The sequence below is a fragment of the Paramormyrops kingsleyae genome, chromosome 5, assembly GCF_048594095.1.
Source record: "Paramormyrops kingsleyae isolate MSU_618 chromosome 5, PKINGS_0.4, whole genome shotgun sequence".
NCBI classification, from domain to species: Eukaryota; Metazoa; Chordata; class Actinopteri; order Osteoglossiformes; family Mormyridae; genus Paramormyrops; species Paramormyrops kingsleyae.
In genome coordinates, this window is record NC_132801.1 from 37,147,220 (window position 1) to 37,163,920 (window position 16,701).

Genomic DNA, 16,701 nt, shown 5'->3' on the forward strand with positions numbered 1-16,701 from the left:
GGGAGCCAGGAGCTCATCTCATACCGCTAGGGCACAGAGCTGGGGTACACCCTAGGCGGGATGCCAGTCCATCACAGGGCACAGGGCTGGGGTACACCCTAGGCAGGATGCCAGTCCATCACAGGGCACAGGGCTGGGGTACACCCTAGGCAGGATGCCAGTCCATCACAGGGCACAGGGCTGGGGTACACTAGGCAGGATGCCAGTCCATCGCAGGGCACAGGGCTGGGGTACACTAGGCAGGATGCCAGTCCATCGCAGGGCACAGGGCTGGGGTACACTCTAGGCAGGATGCCAGTCCATCACAGGGCACAGGGCTGGGGTACACCCTGGACGGGACACCAGTCCATCACAGGGCACAGGGCTGGGGTACACTCTAGGCAGGATGCCAGTCCATCACAGGGCACAGGGCTGGGGTACACCCTAGGCAGGATGCCAGTCCATCACAGGGCACAGGGCTGGGGTACACCCTGGGCAGGACGCCAGTCCATTGTAGGGCACATATAAGTAATTTTGGATGCCAATGAGCCTAACAGCAATAAGGGGGTAAATGCACTACAGAGAGAGTGAAGGCAGTATTAGCCTAATATTTATTTAAATACTTAAAACACATAAGAATTATGAGACAGAGAAATATCTATACACAATATCATATTAAAGCATTCTTTTTTTCCCATGAAACATTTAAAGTGAATTAAGGCGTGGTCCAATCCAGATGTCTATAGTGGCATCTGGGATTCACTGTACACATCATGTCCTGGCTCCTCCTCAAATGTTACCTTGGCATCATCAGTATCCAGCTGAAACACAACAGTCAGTTATAATAGAGGCATTTTTTAACAGATTCATGGTTGCATGTAGACAATCTCCCTACAGGGCTCATTAAATTGGAAATGCCCACAACTCTACCACAGTAAAAGACAATGTTAAACCTTTAAAAACAGCTCTGGCATATCTTAATAATGTGTTTTGTGTTAAGGAACTGGGATTTTAGGAAAAAGATAGCAATTAAGACATTCGCCAGTACTTACACATTTCATTTCCAGCTCAGTGAAGAGGCGGCCTCTCATTAACATGCGCAGGGGAATGGTGAGGATGAGGATGAAGGGCAGAGCCAGGGAGATGGGGCTGGATTTCACTATCCACAGTGCCACCAAACATGCTACTTGGATCAAAGTAAATATGTGCATCTTATTGGTCTTCACCTAAGTCAGAGTGTCAGAGAGATAGTCAGTGATGTTACTTAATATATCTGAATATATGTATGTGTATGAACACACAAATTATGAAGTTTCATCAATCAAAATAAAGAAATACAATAATAATACCTAATCATTGTAATATACCCAAGGGTCCTAAGAAATAGAGTTATGGGTAGGACTCCATTATGGAATGCCAAATTGTTCTTAGTATTATGTAATAAAATGAAGTAATATGATACCAGGATAAAATCTGTAATAATATTGTGTATCTGTACCTTGGTGGCATATGGTTCCTGAGGATGATACTTTCTGGGTATGAAAAGCAGCAGTATGCGGTCCCAAAGCTGGATTCCACTGAGTGAGGTAATACCCATGTAGAGAAATATCCCAAACAGAGCTGTTATGGGGATCATTTTTAAAATAGGCTCCATTAAAATCGACAGACCTGAAAATGACAAGAAAAGATCAGGCAACTGAAATATTCTATCAGGATAGATAAGGGATTCCAAACTGACAGTGTGGAAAGTCAATAGTTAAAAATAGTGTTTATTGTACTCACCGACCAGCAGAGCTACCAATATGCCGCTTACTCTCTGCTCCAGAACTTTTTCAATCACTGGTTTTGGTCCTTTGCTCATGACAGTCAGAGCATTGGCATGAGTGACTGAACGGACAGTGGCAGCACTCAGCCAGGGCAACCCTAACATGGCACCAAGGCCCCCCATGCTGACTAGAATTAGCAGGTCGAGGTGGAATCCCGAGCCCTTCACCATCTTCCGCTCTGGCTTGCTCACAATCAGTCTGCCAGGAGGTCATCATAAATCGCGTAATCAATACATGCACTTGCTAAGCCTTGTACTAAGCATTGAATCAGCAGTGGATGGAGACAGCCTCGTGCTGTTACAGAGTGCCAAGATTACAGTGCGCACACAAACATTTTCCCCAAGTGCTGCAGTTTTACAGAAGTCTGCTGTTAGGCCCTTCACAAACACAGGAAGGACAGCTAAGCCATGTAACAGAGTTGTGTGGTCACGATGTCATCCAATTGAAGTAAGTCTCTCATTCACCCATCCATCCATCCATCTTCTAACCACTTATCCTGGTCAGGCTCATGGGGGCCCCAGAGCCTGTGCCAGGCAGCACCGGACATAATGGTTCAGGTATACCCTGGACAGTGCCAGTCCTCCACCGGGCACATATATGCTCAGTTATACTCTATGGGCAATTTAGAAACACCAATTAATGTATCTGCATGTCTCTGGTCTGTGAGAGGCATCCTCCACACAGCAAGAACATGCAAATTCCACACACGTAGAGGAGGTGGAACCCCCAACCCTGGAGGTGTGATGCAACAGCACTTCCCACCAAGTCATGGTGCCAACCAGACAGCATTGTTTCATTCATTCTACTGAGACTGACAGCGAATAATTTGGTTACGACAGAATGTGTCAACTCACGTAGTGATCTGAGACTCTAGGAATATGAGGATAAAGACGAGCATCGCTGGGATGACACTGGCTATCATCATCCAGACAGGGAAAGCTCTCTTTATCCCCAATGGGTTGATTACCCACCCCCTTGCACTGGGGTTGGACACTGTCAGACCTTTGGGCACCAGAAGTTTCTGTCGGGGCAAGTGGAGGATATATTTAAGTGTTAATGCATTCCATATACTTGTAGTAAACAACTCCTATTTTTGGTATATTAATGTTTAAATTTGTGTGTCTTGGGATCTGAGCTCACCTTCTGGGCAGCATCTATTTCACCCTTTGCCTTCACAGAGTAACCAGTATGATCAAAGACCACACACACACACACCATGTTCTGTCACCTGTCGTCACTGCCGTTTTGTTGCAATATAATAATTGATACTTCATTGATCCCTGTGGGGCAATTGTCTTTTATGCCTCCCACAACATGCTCTTGTGATAAGCTGTCTGCAAAGGGCAGCCACCTGTTGGGGCGCCCAGGGAATTGGGGGTTAAGGGCCTTGCTTAAGGACTGGGTTTGAACTGGTGACCTTCTGATTACAGGCACACAGGCTTAGCCCACTGACCCACATTCTGCCCCCCTCAAGATCACACCTGCTTGCACTTTATTCCTCATGTAGAGTATTTCATCCATGTTCTAAACTTCATAATGTATTAATTTTAATATATATTTTGTATATATTTCATATTTTTATTGTTTGTTTATTTTTGTTCAATTTTTCTCCTGCATTGTCGCTGGAGGGGCATGCCAAATATCACTGTATACTGTACGATGACAGTAAAGGTATTCTATTCTATTCCATTCTAGTCTAGTCTAGTCCAGTCGATAAAGCTACGAAAGAAAAGTTTCCCTGTACTGCTCAAGAAAATGTGATTTTCTTCTTTGCTAAGTAATACATTAGCAAACCTATACACGTCTACATTTTTCTATAGTTATACATTTTGCATAATACTAAATATCTTTAATAGGGCAGAACGTTCACCTGAGTGTAAACATCTTGAATGCTGATGTCCACAACAATCATTAAGAAAATGGCAATAGGGACACCAAAGTCTCCAATCAAGCGGCGGATCTGTAACATAACAGACACAAACCAGACATGGTAACCAAAATAGTTATTGTTGTTCATCACCATGTGGACAATTTCAGATTTATGATAGGGTAAATATCATATTAAACCTACCATTATAAAATATTTACAGGCGTATATATGCTTTCTTTTGTTTAAGCATTTTTGACTTCCGGTTTCCTGTGTGCTTTTACAGGTTTTCTGAATACTGGATGTACTATTTAACACACCTTTATTTATTTGGTATTAATATATAGACAAAAAGTTTACCTTGCCTGGTAGGAAATGTCCATTTTTGAACTGTCTGAGGAAATACGCAATGAAGAAACACCCAAACATTAGGCACATGGAGAGCAAGGCAGTGTTGGGATATGCTTTTTCCTGGAGTGTAGCCAGGGTGGAGGCGTTGCCAGAGTGACGGCTAGGGGCAGCGTAAAAGGGATTCCCTGCACTCCTGTTCAGATATTCATAGTTACGAGTCAGTGGGTGCTGCTGAAAAACCTGGGCCAAAAAAAGGAAATTGCAAATATGGTGAAAAAGTTATTTTAAACTAAAGAAGATATTGAACAAGGAAAATTAAGGACTAAAAAACTGAAGAAAGAATATTGAAAACAATGGACAGGTTAAATCAGTGATTCCCAAATCAGTCCTCAAGGCAAACTGGACAGATCCACATTTTTGTTTCATCCCAGGTCCCAGCACACCTGTAAGGTATTTAGCGTTCTTGACTGCTTGGGTCAGGTGTTCTGGGAACTGGGGAAAACAAAAATGAGAATCTGTCCAGTGTGCCCCGAGGACTGGTTTGGGAAACACTGGGTTAAATTAAGGAGAAGGGAAGATAAAACGTTTATACTATTTTGCATTTACTTATACACAAACTTCAATATGAACGTGATATAGTGTAACAGAACGAGGTGGGGAACATAATGGCCTGTTCTGTGGTGTCTGTTTAAATCAGGAATCTTAGATTACACAGGGACTTATTGTGTGCGTGTGTCAGTATCTCATGACGGGCTGACTCATCTCACATCATGCTTCAAGATATGGGCTCTAAGTCAAAGAATCTATTTGGAAGGGATGTTTTACTGTGCCTCATACTTCAAAGCTTGAGTAAAAGATGCTTGTGTCACTTGGCAAATAAAACAAAAATAAAATTAAAAGGAAGGAAGACATACAGATCGACAATAAAATTGAGGGTCAAAGATTAGTTAAGGTCTTGCAATAGAAAATGTTGGAGCTGAAGGAGAGATGAGGATGAGGAGTACATACCCTGATGAGTTTGGCAAAGGTCTCATAGATGAAGATGAGGGATATTAAGATGGAGAAGATCTCTTGTGTGAAGCGTGAAATGAACCTGACCAGAAAGCTGCCCTCGAATGCCACCATTAATACCACGATAAACACCAGCCAAAAGCCAATCCACACTCGGCCCACAATGTACTCGATCTCTTGTGAGTTGCAGAACTAAAACAGACATTGCTTGGTCATTATAATGCATACACCCTCCCTACACGTTGCAAAAATATCAACTTTGATAATGTAGCTTTACTGAAATTAAATTATGTGCACAATATATAGCCAGTACACTAGATTTACATTTGGAAACTTGTTCTTTTCAAGGAATTATTTATAATATGCTGTACAGTATCAGACAAAAGTTTGAGTACATAGTCATCTGTGCTTTAAACAATGTGCAATTATCTATAAAGAGAATTGGAAGTTGGCCTTACCGACTAATGAAATGAAGATACTTTACTGATCCCCATGGGGAAATTCTCTTTTTACCTACCCCAGCTTGCCCTCCATGACACACAGTAGGTGAGAGCAAGCTCCATGGAGCTGGAGCTTAAGGGCCTTGCTCAAGGACCCACAGACATAACTATTCTGCAGAGGCCGGGCTTGAACTGCTGACTTTCCAATCACTGGTGCAGACGCTTACTCTACTGAGCCACACACTGCCCAATATAGTGAATTAACATTTGAAATATTTTGGTTCAGCCACGGTATAGACTATAGAGAGGATGAGCACATGAGTTTCATTTCAGCATTTGTGGTGTCAATGTCATGGTCTGGGGTTGTTGTGCTGGTGACAGAGCTGGCAGTCCTTAATCAATGGAAATATCAACCAGCATGATTACTGTGGAAATCTTCAAAGACACATCATTCCATCAGGTTTTTGGTTGAGTAGGCAGTCCTGCATGATTTAGCATGATAACCCAAAACAAAAATACACTATATGGCCAAAAGTATATGAACACCAGCTTGTCCAACATCTCATTCTGAAACCAAGGGGTTTAAAATGAAATTTGTCCATCCTTGGTTCCTATAATAGCCTGTACTCTTCTGGGAAGGGTTTCCATTAGATGTTGGGACATTGTTGGTAGGATTTGCCGCCAATCAGGTCCCATGCTGTGAGTTTGTATGGCCATATATTTGGAGTTTCTCCCAGACATTTTGGGCTTCACAATCACGTCAACTTGCAACTGATCAGGGCAGCTATAGCAGGACAGAAATGTGGTGAAGGTGGAGTCCTGTGATGGTGCCAAATTGAAAGTCACTAATCTCTTCTATACAGCCATCCATTCTGCTTCCAGTGTTGCTTCTGGAGATTGCATAGCAGTGTGCCTAATTATATCTGTGTCAGCAGTGGGCGTCGTTTAATTAGTCAATTTCTCTAGTTGCTAGATCTCAGTTACCTATATGGGATGAACTAGACCATGGCTGCTCCTTGAGATCTACCACCATGCAGAGCTTAGATGCAGCCCTAACACACCTGATACAGATAATCAGGCCCTTCAGTAACCAGCTATGTCTTGTGCACACTCTGTAGGGTGGTAGATGGCCAGGTGTAGGAATGAACAGCTCTGAACTAGATAGAAGAGTCAAAATAAAGCAACCCAGAAGCACCCTACATCCCTGGGAAATGTTACAAAAAAAACCAGGGGAATCATGTCAGGTAATTTCCTGCTAAAACTGAGTGTCTCATGTTTGTGAAGCTTTTATCAAGCAGGAACAGAGAAATTTTCAATTTTCCTGAATAATACTTTGGTACTCAATATTTTATGTTGTGTGCTTCACCGTATGTACAGAAAAATATACAATCTGATCTAAAACACTGTGATAATACCTAAATTCCAGCATATGTACTCAAACGTCTGACTGATACCGTGTCACAGTATGCCAGCCCCTCCAACATGCTTTCTAGGAGGTACTTACCGCAAAAAAGGCCTCCTCAAAGACCAACAAGGGTCCAGAAAAGCCGATGACCAGGATTGGCTGAGCAGCGATGAGACAGAAGATTATTCCCTGTAGAGCAGTAGACAGCAGCAGCTCGGATATGCCCATCATGTTATCTGTTTTATCAGCTGGGCAGATGAGAAATGACAACTAAGTTGATTATTCACATGCTAACCAGTCATCAACATATGGAATTTAATTCAGTGTTATGACAGCAGAAAGCTGCACAAACTGTCACTCACCCAACAGACCTCCAAACGTGATGGCAGGAGACAGAGCAGCAAAGTAGATGAAGATGATAGCAGCTAGGACCTGGAGATTGAGGCCATCAGTGATGTCACTGACATAGTGCTTGTAGCGCCTCTTAAAGTCCTTGATCATTCCACCGAATGGCCGGCCTGTGCGGGCCAGCGGGTCCTCTGCTGGAGGTCTCTCTGCTTTTGTAACTACCGAATAAACAGGACGTGTGATGTCACATGAGGCTCAGAAGGACGCTAGGCAAATAGCTCAATATCATATTAAATGAAAATAATAGATTATAATACAACAAATTCAAACCTCTGTGAGGCTTCAAGTCCAAGGAGACCTGGGGGCTGGATGGGCTCAGGCGTCGGTGCAGAAGCTGTTTCTGAAAGCCAATAATGGAGCTCAGCACTGATTCATTCTGGATCTCAGTAGGTGGGATCACGATGCTGCAGTCCATGAATTCTGCAACAGCCTCCATCAGGTCACGATCGTTCTGCGCTTGGACAGCTGCTAAATTGAACACCTGGGAGAGAGAGAACATAGATTTAGCAAACCAATGTGTTATCGCCCAGTCACCACTAACTGTTCCATTTCCATCTCTCTGCTCACCCTTAAATCCCAGTTAAGTACAATTTCTCCTCAAAAGCTTCTCAGTTTCTCCCTCTGTGTTCCTGTGTGAATCCTTATGCTTCTCCCCTGCTTTCTGCAACCCCGCGCCCACCTTGGCTTCTCACCCTGTCAGCCATTAATGTGGCCATGGCTCGTCCGATTTCATGGTAGTCCATGCTGTTGTCATTGGGCCCCACCAACACAAACACAAAGCGGACCGGCACCGGGGCCTTCAAAGCCGATTCCAACTCCGCCGCCTCCTTCAGCCTCACGAAAGCTACAGTGGGCTTCTCTAAAAAATCCAGGGCTCCTGTTGTACAACAACACAAACGATGGTTTACTGACATACTGCCCCCTGGCATGCAGTGTTTGTTCGGGTACAGGGATGATGCTGGTAATAAGTATAAAAATACAAATTTAAGAACAATTATCCAAACAGTCACAGAATTCAATCCTTGCAAAAGCACAGTTTGTCAGCTCTATTAGCCTTGTACCGGGTAAAAATCGAAGCAAGGTTTAGTTGGAAGAAGCTGTTTATTCAGTAATCCTTTCTCCATAACAGTACACGTTCTGGTGCATTAATTTCAGATAGCCGTTTCCAAAACTCAAGTAACTCATGATGTCTCTTGACAATTTCTGTTTGAGACGGTCCCACTCTGACTGGACTACGGCTTGTCGCTTGTCAGCATCGAAACAGCTTGGACTACACTGTCACCAATATTGCATCCTGTGTTTGCAGAAGGTCCTGGAATCTCCTCCTGCTTGATTTGGCTTGCTGTCCTCCCAGGAAGTTGTCCATTACAATATAAAGTTTCCCATACTCTCCCATCATACCATGAGCAGATTTTCTAATGCTGGTAGGTGATACAGCATTAACTGAGTGAAATTCCCAATCAGCCGTTATGTATATATGTTTGTGTATCAGTATCTCCTGTCTATGGTACATGGCTCAGGAGCTAAGCCTCCATGTCTGTGATTGGAAGGGTGCCACATTGAGCCCTGGCCTCGGCAGAATAGACACACGTCCGAGGGCCCTTGAGCAAGGCCCTAAACCCCCAGCTACAGGGGCGCCCAGTGCTCTGACCCCCAATCTTGCTGTCAGTGTGTCTCAGAAAAAAGAAAGTTTCTCCATGGGGATTAATGAAGTCATTATTCTATTCTGACTCCAGTTTGGGAACTATTCTTCAAGGCACTAGGTTTTCTACTTCTTTAATGTTGCATATGGCCTCTACAAGCATTTTTGTTTAAAGGTGTTCTTCCGGAAAATCACTTTTATAAATTCAACAGAAATGTAACGTGCTCCTGGCCGTGTGTATTTTTGTGTTTTGCCGATTAGAGCTGAGCTGTGTGAGAAATTCTTTGTTCTTAATAGCTCCTTTTATACCATTAATTTGATTGTGTTTCCATCCAGACATCTGCCGCATTTTAATATGCTGTCTAGTTTTTTCTTTCTATTTTGACTGTGCAAGTAAAAAGATGACTGACACAGGATATGAATTTAGAATGAATATATTAATCATAACAAAAGAAGCTGTAAAAAAAATATGTAAGTAACAATACAGCATAATAAATTGGGTCCAACTGGCTGCGTGCGAAAGTTGAGGGATGAGTATTTAGTTTTTGTTTTTCATGCAGTATAGAATTTCAGATTCAATTTTTAATCTATGGAAAAGTCTCAGATGGTGAATGCAAAATGCCATTTTACTGGATACTAATCTGGTTCACACTTACCAACCAGGACCATTGAAGCTTCACTGGTGTCAGATACATCTTTCTGTAAGAGAAAACCAGCTCTTTCAGGAAGTGAATAGCATGTGATGGTCTCACCTTCAGACTAATAGCAGTGTTATGTTCAAGTTTTGTAGTCTCAGGTTTTCTCACATAAACAATCATCCACTGCACATCTGTGTAATGAAAAGCTTTTTCACCTGCTTCCAGAATTGTGCTTGAAAGGAAAAATACGATACAAAGAAAAACAAAACAGTATTAAAGATGGGAATAAATTGTTATGTCCTGCCCACCATGTCTGTCTGACCCTCCTATCTCCTCCCTAGTGTGGCCTTAATGAGCCACACCTTGTTACCCCTTGTTAGTCTTTGTATATAAGTACCTTTTTGTCTCATCATCCCCAGTCCAGTCATTAAGGTCAACAGTCCTGTTGCTTGTGCCCTTCCCAGTCCTAACATTCGCCTTTCAACCCCTCACTGCCCTGCTCCTGTTCTGTTTAATAAGCCCCCTTTGTTCACCTGAGACCTGACCTTCAGTCCTTTGTTTCTCTTGACATGACATAAATAAGAATAAAAGTAACTATAAAAAGAAAGTGACTGTAAAATTGACAATAAAATAGATGTATTATTATCTGTATTATTGTTATTTCTGAAACAACACAATCTTCTCAGTTCATTTCTATGAAATGTTATTGTCTCGTGTAAATGTCTATTCTTTTTCTATTTCTTCTTCCCATTTGAAATGTGTGTCAGTAAAAGTCTTACCTTGCCTGACACTGAACATGTCATCTCCAAACCAGGGGCCAGAGTCTGGGTCTCTTTTGGCTCAGACTGACTGTGGAGAGTTCATAACTCAGGTCATACATTTACATCCACCCCATTTTTGATAAACCTTCTGTTTGGCAAACAGACCTTTAAGATGCGTAGATTGAAACAGGGCCAGTTTGCTGCCCTCCAGATCTTTAAGCACAGCAAATTGAGTGATTATCAAATCCGGTTTTGCTTGTCCCCCAATATAACCTCTTCCTTGAAACACTGACACATTCTCTATGTTACAAACTCTACAAGAACTGCTTAGTTTGTGTAAGATTGTAGTAAGTTGGGAGTCTGTGTCAGGAAGCTCAGAGAAGGGGGTACTTTAGATGGAATGCAAGTCATTCAGTGGGAACATGCTGACAGACTATGGAAAATGGGGCACCAAAGCAAAGCCATGCAAACATGGGGAGAACATGAAAAACCCAGAGCCAAGCTTAGGAATCAGATCTGAAACCTTTGGGGGCATCAGATCACATGCATTTACAAAACAATAAAATAAAAAAATCTACCATGTGTTTATCACATCAGAATTATTACCAATATGTTTTCATGTTCAAATCACACATAATTTTAGTCTATGTACAGTTGCAATTTGATAATGTTTACAGGACATGCACATGTAATCCAGAGTTTGCTGCAGTTTTTCTAAGAAAGGAACTTAAACGATTCTGGTGAAATATCAAGCTATAAATCATTTTGGGGGTGGGAGGGGGTGAGAAAAATGGAGTGCCTAATTATATGACCACTGGTAAAAGCACAATACAGAAAGTAGGTATTATGCAGGTTAAGTATCAGTGAAAACTGATCCAAAGGCTTGGGCTTGACCCTGAGTGGGATGATGTCTTACTATATAAAAATGCTGCTCCTTATGGATATGAAAAGGGTTACATGTCTGGCATACATTGGGGGAGGCTACCTCCGGTTCTGTAGCAAGGCTTTCAGGAGCTCCTCACGGTCACTGGGCCGGATCTCGTTTTTGTCCACAAGCTCATCCACCAGCTTCTCAGCGATGCTGGCCAGGCTACGCTCCTCTTGGTCCAACATCACCGCACCTGGGTTCAGCCATCATGGTAGGTGCCCGGAAGGAGAGGGTTGTTTGGGGGAGGAGAAAGAGGAGGTGCCTCAGCAGAAGGTCACATCCACACAGATGGAAAGACAACCCAGCCATTGCACTTAACTTACATTTTAGACATTATAACTGTCAGAAAAGCCTTGGGTGGGACGAGTGGTCAAACTCATAACATACCATTATTTACTTTCCTATGCACAATTAGCAAAATGCAAGCTTATATTTTTGGTCCGTTACGTAATGAAATGGTTCTGTTTATCCCGGCTCAGCTGTGGGCATATTGTCTTGAATTCAGCTGAAACCAAGGTTAAAAGAGCAAGTGACAGTCTTCAACACACTGCACTGTTATAAAACATCAGTAGTAAATCACATTGGAGTGGCTGGAGGCCTGTTTGCAGAGCTGTTTTTATATATATATATATATATATATATATATATATACACACACACACACACACACACACACACACTTTGAGGTCAAGTCAAACAAATTTTTTAAAATGCAGCACTTCAAAAATATGGAAGCATGTCTAATGTCCTGAATATATTGTTTTTCAATTCTGTATGATATTCTGTATCCATAAATAGCTATAAAATGGGTATTAGCTTAATTCTTTTTTGATTCTTTGCTTTTTGTGCAGGTACCTGGCTGTTGCTATTAATATGAAAATGTATTCAAATATACTTTATTTCTTTTTGAACATATTAACAAGGAAAAACAGCCATCCATGAGTCTCCTTAGCCACTTATGCAGTACAGGGTCTCGTGACATGGGAAATGTTGGTGTCAGGAGTAACCAGTAGGTGGCGATCAGACAGCCTTCATGCCACTTGCATGTTTATAGGCATTTCATGCCCTACTGCTTTCTGCTTTCCATACTGGTAAACTACTAGGTACTATTCTTTTATTTTAAGAGATTTTTAAATTAACATCATATATTCCTTTTTTCTATCCTAGTTCTGACATTAGATACAAAATCTTTTTCTGCAATGTTTAACTACTTCAAATTTGACAATTTTGCACTTATATTTTTTATTATGTTTTGTTAATAAGCCAGTTTCCTTGTTTTCAAAACCCTCTCATATTTATGTTTTTGAAAGCACATTAAAGTTATTACATTAGTAACATGGATGAGAAATGTTCCCACATAGGGGTGACGTTGTGGCTTAGAGGATAGCCCTGTTGTCTGACTGGCTTAGAGGATAGCCCTGTTGTCTGACTGGCTTAGAAGATAGCCCTGTTGTCTGACTGGCTTAGAGGATAGCCCTGTTGTCTGACTGGCTTAGAGGATAGCCCTGTTGTCTGACTGGCTTAGAGGATAGCCCCGTTGTCTGACTGGCTTAGAGGATAGCCTTGTTGTCTGACTGGCTTAGAGGATAGCCTTGTTGTCTGACTGGCTTAGAGGATAGCCCTGTTGTCTGACTGGCTTAGAGGATAGCCCTGGTGTCTGACTGGCTTAGAGAATAGCCTTGTTGTCTGACTGGTTTAGAGGATAGCCCTGTTATCTGACTGGCTTAGAGGATAGCCCTGTTGTCTGACACCTCCAAGATCGGGGCATGTGTGGAGCCTCCCTGGGGTACCACAGCTTCCACTCACAGTCCATAGACATGCGATTAAGAACAGGCCTGTTTTGTCTTGTTCCCCTGCTCAGGGATCCTGCTTTGTTTGGTAACAATTTACATTAACTGCACCTTCATAATGCCTTTATATTGCCTTTGGTGCCCCTTCATAATGCGTTCATAATGCATTTATAGAACATTCATAAGCAGCATGTAAGTATACCTTAACATCCTAACATGCCTTAAGAGCTTTAATATATATTAATAACAAACATTATATGATTACATGATATAGTATTTATTATTGTTATTTGTTATTAATATACTTAGTATACTTAAAGTATACTTACATGCTGCTTATGAATGCAATATGAAGGCATTATAAAGGTGCAGTTAATATAAAGCATTTTGTTTTACTCTTTGAAACACATGGCTAAGCCCCTTGGTGTACAGACCCCTATCTTTCTTACAGGTATTACTTAGTTGCTTTTGTGAGCCTTGTTTATATTGTCTTGGACAAGAGCAGTCACTAAACAAATAAACAAAAAGTGCTGTAGCTGGAGCTTTTGCCCTTGAATCTTCTACAGGCAGGTTTGGATCGTAGCTGAGGTATCCATGTACTTAAGGTACTCACTTTATTAATTCACATTACCATCTCTGAAGAAAACTTTTACAGCTCAGCCAAATTCAGTCTTAGAACTGCTTGCTTGGAACTAAATATTAAATATCGATTCACGACATAAACTGGCACTGATATGACTCTAATATAATGTACTTCACAATCTTGTTCTGATTTGCCAGGAAACCTACTTGTGGAGTTAGATGTTTACATATTTTAATTAATTAAAGCTTATTATACAAGTATACACTGTGATGAAGGATAGAAAAGAGCACCTTGACTTATCGTTCACAAGTTTATCTCTACCATCATAAGAATACAATAATATAAAGTTACATTTCAAATAATCACTAAAATAATTGGTAACACTTTACTTGAGGGGGCACAAGTAACTAACTCAACTACTACTCAAGTACAAATATATGAACAAATGTAGTACCTGCATGAAATACATGAATTGTTATGATTGATTAATGAACAAACATTGGATCAGTACATAACTACCACTTACTGGTTAATTAATACCTTAAGTAAAAGTGTACTATTACATTATTTGTGCCCCCTCAAGTAAAGCATTACCAAGTACTCTGATGAATCCAGCGTTTTAAAAAAGGACATTTAAAAACAGCTGGCCTGGATTTCTTGTAAGTGCACATAAAGGACCCTCAAGACCTTACCTGTGCTCATGATCCTACACAGCTGAACCAAGCTCTTTAAGGTCAGGTAGAAGATGTGAGAGGGACTCCAGCCCCCTGCCTCAGGATCATAGCTTTCTTCATACCCTGCCCATCTCCCTGAGTCCTGCCAGTAGCGCTGCTGGTTCTCGTCCTTCATGAGTTCTTTCAGCTCAACAAAAGCCTGTGGGGGAAAAAGTCATACATGGACACAAGCCCAATGTGCTGCTCTACACATGTATTTTTCTCCCAGTTACCCTATTTCTGGTTCTCCTCAACATCCATCCATCTAATGCAGCGTAGCACTTCCTAGAATACATGTGCTGTCAACCAACCAGGAGGAGAACAGCATACACTTGATGCTAGTAGCAGTTTCTAAAGCCAGCATTTCATGATCTTGAGCATTAGCCCTCTCCAGTTGGGGCACGAGCCTACCATGAAGCATGAAGAGCAAAGAGGAGTTCTTTTTGAGAGCAACTGTCATGCTCAGATTTTTCACTTGACTCATGGAAGGAAAATGTATTGCTGCATGTGTTTATGTTCTATAAACATAAAAGGTCTATAGCCCATGACAGCAAGCTTGGTGTCAGTGCTGCTGCAGACTGGGCTGCATGGAAACAATCAAGATCGATGTTTGAACTGTAAATATGCAGCATGTGCAGCATGGACATTAAAGCCCACTGGGACAAGCAAGGGGGGGGGGTGAATGTAATGAATATGCTGATTGACAGCTGACTGATGTGAAATAGACAGTATGAAGTAATGGCTCCAAAAAATAAAAAGCAACTTTCAGTGTCCAGTAATGTCAGTGTTACCAGTAATTTCACGTTCATTATGGTTACACACATTTAATACAGAATATTACCTATCAGTCCTCTTTGACGGTGAACACTCAGGATGGCTCAAATACAAGCAAGGCAATCGAGAAATAAGTCAACCAATAAATGATAAAAGACAAATTCATAGCAAAACTCTTTATTCACTTTGTGAATAAAGTTTTACCACAAAATTGAGACAGACTGTCAAGGTCTTTGAAATCACACCCTTTAATGTGCCTCCATATTAATTTATGTACGTGGAGTCCAAGAAGAGACGATTACTTCAAAGGCATAATTCATCCTCTTTGTACATACATACTGCTTTTTCTTAAAATTACTAGGCTAAAACTAATTTTTTGTCTACCTACTTTCTGAAAGTTGTTGCCTCATTGTGAGCAACATACTGGAAATATAAAAAAGAAACCACATAACAAAAAGCAAAAGAAAACATTACTATGCTTTCTGTGGAATTAAAGTGTCTGAATTCCAAGTGTTTTATGTTGGACATTCTATGTATGCTGTGTGTTGTATGTCTTAGAATTTAAATTTTTTTTTTCTTTTGTTATGCAAAGAAATTAATTGCTGTTTAGGCTCCACATAAAAATTGTTCCATATAAAACTTATGACAGCCATGCACAGATTTTATGGCCAGTTTTATCAAATTTTATACTTATAGAAGCTTCGTATTCTTGTTTATATTGTCACGAGGAAGGTTAAACATACCCACTGGAAATGTTCTCAGTTATTTCTTTGTAGTTTTATGTATTCTTGATTTTCCTTTCTATGTTTATAATTTATCTCTGTTAAACCTAATAGTATAATAAAAGCAATAAAAATACTGTTGGTGTTCCAGATAACTTGTTTCTATTAAATAAAAACAATTGCTGTTATGCATGAATAAGAAAAAACCACACGTACCTGTACCAATGTATTGGCCAACAAGCAACTTTGAGATGCAACTGACCCCTCACCAAGAAAAGTGACCTAACTCCTGACTTTATACACTCCCCCGACCCTTTAGTGTCCGGGGCCCTAAGACGCAAAAACACACCCACACACACACACACACACACTCAAATGCTGCCACTCAGTGCAGCATGTTCTTGATTTAAACCACAATATATTGATAGTAAACAGCACTACTTGATAACCACAGACTGGTCAGGCTGTGTCATTGTGTTTGGCTGTGTTATCATCTTCACAGGCCTGTTTGGAATAAACAGAGGACAGGATTACTAAACCATGCTCACCTTCAAGATCTGGGTAGAGTATGATCCTCTGGAAATACGGGTTCCCCCCTAATCCTGGTACAGTTCCAGGTCATTGCTGTGTCTGTAGTCTGCAGACCTTTAAAAACAAGTTGAAAGACTCCCCTGATATGTAGTCCCGGACCATTCCAGATCTCATCAGATTAACTGTCTTATGCAACCTCCACTTCTAGATACAAGCTTTACCAACATTAAACGAAAGAAAACCCTGTGTGTGAATCAGCTTGGTCAAGATGGGGAACAACCATGTTCTCCACTGGAACACAGTCGTGTCTGTGAGAGTACCTAAAATCCCAT

The 16,701-nt window shown here is 41.2% G+C and overlaps 1 protein-coding gene across 1 annotated transcript; it reads right to left on the reverse strand.

The window, feature by feature from the left end:
- Positions 1-567: 567 nt before the first annotated feature.
- LOC111833206 (band 3 anion exchange protein-like) lies at positions 568-16,199 on the reverse strand. The gene is made up of 17 exons (XM_023791221.2): positions 16,055-16,199; positions 14,322-14,502; positions 11,314-11,449; positions 10,347-10,416; positions 9,586-9,628; positions 7,980-8,164; positions 7,558-7,768; positions 7,242-7,445; positions 6,979-7,127; positions 5,032-5,226; positions 4,033-4,263; positions 3,676-3,765; positions 2,660-2,826; positions 1,762-2,003; positions 1,478-1,647; positions 1,032-1,205; positions 568-800 (listed from the first exon to the last, which is right to left on the reverse strand). The coding sequence occupies exons 2-17, from the start codon at positions 14,476-14,478 to the stop codon at positions 720-722; spliced, it is 2,505 nt and encodes an 834-aa protein (XP_023646989.1). The 5' UTR covers positions 14,479-14,502; positions 16,055-16,199; the 3' UTR covers positions 568-719.
- Between the last annotated feature and the right edge of the window lie 502 nt (positions 16,200-16,701).